Source organism: Anolis carolinensis, chromosome 2 (assembly GCF_035594765.1).
Source record: "Anolis carolinensis isolate JA03-04 chromosome 2, rAnoCar3.1.pri, whole genome shotgun sequence".
Classification (NCBI taxonomy): domain Eukaryota; kingdom Metazoa; phylum Chordata; class Lepidosauria; order Squamata; family Dactyloidae; genus Anolis; species Anolis carolinensis.
The window spans coordinates 104,387,875-104,395,034 of record NC_085842.1 but is presented as its reverse complement, the minus strand read 5'-3'; the positions used below and the strand labels follow the sequence as shown (position 1 = coordinate 104,395,034).

At 47.5% G+C, this 7,160-nt stretch overlaps 1 protein-coding gene across 1 annotated transcript; it reads right to left on the bottom strand.

Moving 5' to 3' along the window:
• Positions 1-811: 811 nt before the first annotated feature.
• On the bottom strand, positions 812-4,304 carry neurog1 (neurogenin 1). Its single transcript, XM_003223949.4, has 2 exons — positions 4,100-4,304; positions 812-2,544 (listed from the first exon to the last, which is right to left on the bottom strand). Exon 2 carries the CDS (start codon positions 2,541-2,543, stop codon positions 1,857-1,859), a length of 687 nt encoding a protein of 228 aa, XP_003223997.1. The 5' UTR covers position 2,544; positions 4,100-4,304; the 3' UTR covers positions 812-1,856.
• Between the last annotated feature and the right edge of the window lie 2,856 nt (positions 4,305-7,160).

Genomic DNA, 7,160 nt, shown 5'->3' with positions numbered 1-7,160 from the left:
ATGAAAGCCTTCGACAACACATGTAAGTAAAACTTCTTGTGGAGTATTAAAGTGAATCACATCCTACCTCGCCCATGACTGTAGGCCAGTGAAATTAGCTTTTATTCAATTAATATTTTCAGTCGAAGAAAAGTCATTGTGCACTATTAAAATAAGTCATATTTTAATATCTTTATCACCAAGAGCCAAAGAAGAAACAGTCTTGAGAATCTGACACTATTAAGTGAAATCGAAAAGAGGACTGAGGATGTTGTTTGAATGTGCTGATGGACTGTGTAAACATTGTAAAGATTTTGAGTTAAATAAAAAGCATTAAAAGTTTGATTGGTTAGAAAAGAGAGCTCTGAGGTCTCTTCAGGAAAGTGAAAACCAAAGCCTTCAAAACCTGGTATTCTAGGCGCCCACCTGTCACTTCCCACTTTCTCCATAATTGTCACTTTTTATTGATCCCTTTTAATCCCCTTTTCTTTGAAAATCTGTTACCAGCTGATGTTTCCTTACACCAAAGAGAATTCTCTTTTTTAGTATGTGTATCCCCACAGGTAGTCTCTTGCTGAGAGCTAAACCAGGGCTACCAGCTTAAATTCGCTTTATTGTGTGCTTTAATGGCCTATACTTTCATTCTTATTCAGGTGATGTAGGAGAATTCTGTGATAGAGATATATATAAATTGCTTCATGGGTAAGTGTTTTAAGTTATTTCTGATGTTTGTGCCACAGCACAATTTCTTCTGTTCACAGTCTAGCACCACCTCTTTCATTGTATAAAGTTACAAACTAGAGGGTGAGGGGATTAATCCAGATACACTGAATTTACAAATATTAAAAATATTTATTTACATCATTTTCCACATGAAAAGAACAGCATCTCATTTTAAGATAATGCACACATAATAATAAGAATAAATCTCTTTATGTACAAAAATACAGCTTTCATATGAATGAACGTCCTGGAATAAATTAAACTAGCATCAGACACAGACATTGAATGCCTCACATCTAGTCCTACTCGAAAACAAGACAGAAGCAAAGGAGGTCATGATCCATAATGCATGAACCTAGTTCCTTGTCTGCCCTGTTTAGGGACTGATCATGTCAGATTCAGAGCCCTGTCAGGGAGAAGCAAAGCTCCATCCAGAGCCATTTGAATTTATTGAGAATTTGGTCTGCTAAGTCCCTAACAGGAGACCCTGCGCACCCAGCCGAATCAGCCCTCCCTAAGCCTTTTGAATGTATTGTCAGGGCATTCAAACCAAATTGTCATGCTCATTTTTCTTCATTAGAGTTCTACAAATTGTAAAATTGACTTTTCACCTTGTCTGTAGCAGCAAATCTGTCCCTATTCTTCCCTTTTCAAAATCATATTGATGCCTAAGAGCTCAGGTCAATGGAAAGGAAAGAAACAAAGTGCCAAAAAATCGAAACAAAAAAGAGTGGGTGGAGGAAGAGGAAAAAAGCAAATTCTTAGTAAGCAAATGGGGTTGGGATATGGGGAGATAACATAAATGGTTCCTGCTGGCACAATCATCAATTGATTATTTGTTCAAAAAGACTATATTAAAGTCCAGGTTATTATTTTATCTGTTTTAACCAAACCCGTTTGTGACAACTCAAAGGAGCTTTGATCTAAAAACCAAAGCACAGCTCCTTTGCTTTGTGTGAATACCTAAAATGAAGAGCTTGGAAGAGTATCGTTTTGGCTACAGCTCCTAGAATCCCTCCATCAACAAGGGGGATTCTGGAAACTGTAGCCCAGAAAGTTACTCTGGTTGTAAAACTCAACTAGAACAATCTAACAAGAATAAGAGCACTGATCATTAGGGATTTTCCTTTCAATGTACAAACTGCCTTCACAGCCTAGTGGTACTGCATAAAGCAGGAAGTGTTCTGCAACAAGTCTTTAGGGAGGCTGTGGAAGGAGAAGAGGTTCTCAGTGTGTCTGTAACAATAGTCTTCAGAGGATGCTGGGCTGCTAGGGCTGGAGGTGCAGGCAGACAGGGAAGAAGAAGTGCCTGGAGAGGATGTGGAGATCCAGGAGCCGGCATCGCTGCCAGGGCTGGGAGGATGGTCCGCAGAGCTCAAGAAGCTGGGCAGAACCATGTCCTTGGGTGGTTTCTGGAGGCGCTGATCAGCCAACCGCAGTGTCTCTGAGAGGGCCCAGATGTAATTGTGAGCAAAGCGCAGGGTTTCAATCTTGGTCAGCTTGGTGTCATCAGGAAAGGTGGGCAGGACACTCCTGAGCTCATCCAAGGCTGAATTGAGGTTATGCATGCGGTTCCTCTCCCTGTCGTTTGCCTTCACCCGTCTGGTCTTCTTGATGGTGTGAAGGACAGCTTCATTCTTGACCTTGGTGCGGCCTCTTCGCCTCTTCCGTTCTTTCTCTTCTTCCCTTTTGACTGGGCTGAACTCTGGGGAAGAGACATGCCCGGGAGAAGCCAAAGAAGGGATCTGGAAGCTGCTGACTTCATCATCTGTGAGGCAAAAGGACACCTCACTGCTGTTGTCCAGGTCAGAGGAGCTGGTCTCCAGGGCAGAGGAGGACATCCTAGTGCAGAAAGGCAAAAACAGATATATTAGGATTAAAGTGCTCTAAAGGCAGTAGATCTAGGAATTAAGCAGCATTGGCTCTAGCTAGTACGTGGATGGGAATGCCTGGTGCTCTCAGGGGATCTCTGAGGAAGGCAAAAGCACCTCTAAGTATTCCTTGCCTAAGAGTGCATCAGCATTGTGGAATTAATGCAGTTTGACAGCACTTCAATGGTCATGGAATCATGGGTGCTGTAGCAGCCCTTGGAGGCACAATGGGTTAAACCCTTGTGCCGGCAGGACTGCTGACTGAAAGGTTGATGGTTCGAATCCGGGGAGCGGGGTAAGCTCCCCTCTGTCAGCTCTAGCTCCCCATGTGGGAACATGAGAGAAGCCTCCCACAGGATGGTAAAACATCAAACATCCGGGTGTCCCCTGGGCAACATCCTTGCAAATGGACAGTTCTCTCACACCAGAAGTGACTTGCAGTTTCTCAAGTCGCTTCTGATATGAAAAAATGGGTGCTGTAGTTTTACATGATTTTTAATTTTCTTTGCCAAAGAAAGCCAAACTATAACTCCCAGGATTCCATAGCATTGAGCCATGGCAGCTAAAGCCGGGTCAAACATCATGCAGTGTAGATTTACTCTAAGAAAACCCTAAGAAATTCATGGAGTCACCATAAGTCGACAGGTGACTTGATGGCACATGTGAACGCTAAAAAGCAAAGATGAATAGAAAGTGAGGGGAAAAAATAATGAAAATATTGAATAGAAAAAAAATGCACATCAAGCCTAATGGTTTTTTTTTCCTGTGTCAGGAGCAATTTGAGAAACTGCAAGTTGCTTCTGGTGTGAGAGAATTGGCCATCTGCCCAGGGAATGCCCAGATGTTTGAAGTTTTACCATCCTTGTGGGAGGCTTCACTCATGTTCGCGCATGGGGAGCTGGAGCTGACAGAAGGAGCTCAACCACTCTCCCTGGATTCGGACTGCCAGCCCTGCGGCACAAGGGCACAATCCTAAAGTGAAAAGAAAGGATTGACAAACGAAAAAAGGCTGCAGTTTAAGGTACAGCTAGAGTGGCATGGGCAAACGTCGGCCCTCCAGGTGTTTTGGACTCCAACTCCCACCATTCCTAACAGCCTACCGGCTGTTAGGAATGGTGGGAGTTGGAGTCCAAAACACCTGAAGGGCCGACGTTTGCCCATGCCTGAAGCTACACTGTAAGAGGAATGCAGTTTGACTCCACTTTGACTGCCAAGGCGATGTATAGTTTGGTGAGTCACCAGCACTCTGTGGCAGAGAAGACCTTGACAAGCCACAGCTTCCAGGATCCTATGGCACTGAGCCATGGCAGTGAAAGTGGTGTCAAGTCAAGCTGTGTTCCTTCATCAGTAGATGCCCCCACGGGAGAGAAGTATCCCAGTCCTGTCCTTCAAAGACAGCGCAGCTGGGAAGTCCACTTGGCTGGCGGTTTGGTTTGTAGGGGCGCTCAGCAGCGCCCGTCCCCCCTGTCCTCTGGGCAGGGAAGCCCAAGCGCCCGTCTGCGGGTCCCTCTCGCTGGCATACTCACTCGCAGAGGCACCCACGGGCTCCGTGTCCGCGGCTTCCTTCTCGGGAGTCCCGTCGAGGCGGGAGGCCACGCGACCCCTCTTGTCTGGGGAGTGATCCCGGCCGCGGTGGAGTCGCGCGAGCAGGCAGTTTGGCACACGACCGGCCCCAGACATCTTATATACCCGGGGAGACAATGGGGCCCGCGCTCTCCCTCGCGCCTCGTGGGCGCCCCACACCTCCTCTCCCCCCCCCCCCGCCGCCCCCTTCACACTCTGGCCCGGGAATGAATGAAAGGGCGGATGAATGGAGGAGGCATCAGGTCTGCCCCGTGCGGCCCTCTCCCCGCTTTGCATAATGCGCCCCCTCCCTCCCCTCCCCCCTCCAGGGAGCGTGCCTGTCATTACGGGCGCCCAATGGCCAGGCCGGAGCCACGGGAGGCGGCCCTGGGCTTGAAGCCGCCGCCTCGGAGCTTCATTAGTCTATTAAAAGCGGAGGGGGAGGACGCCGAGGGATGACTAGCCCCCGGCCAGAGGCACAAGCCCCCGAAGAAGGAAGGAGCCTCGGCGGTGGAGAGGGGCGAGCCGCTCCCTCCGCTTTGAACAGAAGGCCTCGCCTTTTCCCTTTCTGGGAATGGGGTTCTTTCAGAGGGGCCCCCTTCCCATCCCATCCCTCTCCCCCCAAATATATCCACACCGCCAGAGTGAAGCAAAGGCATCAAGAGAAGAGCCAACAATGTCATGCGGAGGCTTAAAAAGCCAGTGGGATTTTGGCCTGCATAGGAGTCTCGTGTCTAGATTAGGAACCGGCTGTTAGGAATTGTGCCAGTTGAAGTCCAAAATACCCAGAGGGCCGAAGTTTGCCCATGCAAGCTCCCCCTCTATTCTGCCTTGGAGAGACCACACCTGGAATAATGTGTCCAATTCACCCCAGTTGAAGGGAGATGTTGACAAGCTGGAAAGCATCCAGAGGAGGGCGACTAAAATGATTAAGGGTCTGGAGAACAAGCCCTATGAGGAGCGGCTGAAAGAGCTGGGCATGTTTAGCCTGCAGAAGGGAAGGCTAAGAGGAGACATGATAGCCATGTACAAATACGTGAGGGGAAGTCATAGGGAGGAGGGAGCAAGCTTGTTTTCTGCTGCCCTGCAGACTAGGATGCAGAACAATGGCTTTAAACTACAGGAAAGGAGATTCCACCTGAACATTAGAAAGAACTTTCTCACTGTGAGAGCTGTTTAGCACTGGAACTTTCTGCTCCAAACTGTGGTGGAGGCTCCTTCTTTGGAGGCTTTTAAACAGAGGCTGAATGGCCATCTGTCGGGGGTGTTTTGAATGCCATTTTCCTGCATCTTGGCAGGGGGTTGGACTGGATGGCCCATGAGGTCTCTTCCAACTCTATGATTCTATGATTCTATGAACTGCATCATTTTGTGGGTGGAGTTTGGCAATGGGAGTTGGGGGTGGTGCAGGATATGCATTCAGGACATCTCATGGCCACCCCTTGAATTTTGGAGGGTTCCCTTAGGCCAGGACAGGTTTACCCTGTCCTTTCCCTGGAATATAGCCATCTGGGATTCAATGTGTTGTCAAAAGCTTTCATGGCTGGAATCATTGGTTTGTTGTTAGTTTTCTGGGTTATATGGCCATTTTCCAGAACCATTCGCTCCTGATGTTTCACCTACCTCTATGGCAGGCATCCTCGGAGGTTGTGAGGTCTGTTGGAAACGAGGCAAGTAGGGTTTATATATCTGTGGAATGGTTTATATATCTACAGTAGAAAGTGGCCAGGTTTTGAAGCTGTAGGGCCATTCAGTGCAAATCACTAGCTAATTGCAACCTTCAGACTTGCCTCAAACAGACAAGAGTTCTTTCTCCCATCCTGGACCTCCCACTTTATTAGTTTCCAACAGACTTCACAAGCTCTGAGGATGCCTGCCATAGATGTGGGCCAAACATCAAGATATAATGCTTCTGAAACATGGTTATACAGCCCGGAAAACTCACAGCAACCCACCTGGGATTTGCGACCTCTCATCCAAGGACTAGGGTGGACATTGCTTAGCTTCCAAGATCAGGGAAGATGTGGTCCCTCCAAGGTATGCCTATGCCTTCGTCTCCTGTTGGCTTCATAGAATCATAACATTGTTTAGACTAGATAGTCCCAAGGCCGTCCACAGTCCAGTCTAACCCCTTGCCATACAACTATTCCTGGCCTTTGTGTGCCTATAATTTATGAGACCACCTGAATCCCATGGAGTTTTCTTAGGCAAGGAATACCCAGAGGAATGTAACCTACAGCATCTGGGATTCCTTGGCATTCTCCCAGTTAAACACTAACCAGGTTGACATTGCTTAGCTTCCAAGATCAGAAGGGATCTGATCTTCAGGGTATCCCTGTGTCTTCAAGTGTCCTGTTGACTTAAGGGAACACCATTAATTTCACAAGGTTTTCTTAGGCAACTAATACCCAAAGGTGGTCTTGCCAGTTTCCTTCTCTGAAATATAACTTACAGTGCCTGGGATATAAAAACCAAATAAAAACCAAGACTGACACTGCTTAGTTTCCAAGGTCGGAGGCAATGTGTTGCCTTCAGGATGTATGTACATATGTGCCTTCAAGTCTCCTGTTGACTTATGAGAACCATATATTTCACAGGATTTTCTTAGACAAAGACTATTCAGAGGTACTTTGCCACTTTCTTTGTCTGAAATATCACCTTCAGCACCTGGTATTTCTTGCCGGTCTCACATCTAAGCATTAACCTGGGCTGGCCCTGCTTAGCTTCCATGATCAGGAGGAATCTGGGGCCTTTGGGGGCATTTAACAAGGGCCTGGGAATAATGACTGCCCAGCCTGCCTCCTCAGAAGGGTTGCCCCCTTGTCCTGCCTGTGCCTGGAGGCAGAAGGCCTGGTGGGATTGGATTCTGCGGTGAAGATCCCACAATTGGACACGCAGTGATCTCTCGTTTGTTTGGATTTCACAGGAGTGGGTTTTCAAACTGACCCAAGGGGGGAAGCTGTTGGGGGTTTGTTGGTGTTCAAAAAAAGAGCTGAATTATGTGGCTTGCAAAACTTTTGGTTA

Coding starts and splice junctions, on each gene's coding strand:
- neurog1 (XM_003223949.4), bottom strand. CDS start 2,543: ATGTCCTCCTCTGCCCTGGAGACCAGCTCCTCTGACCTGGACAACAGC.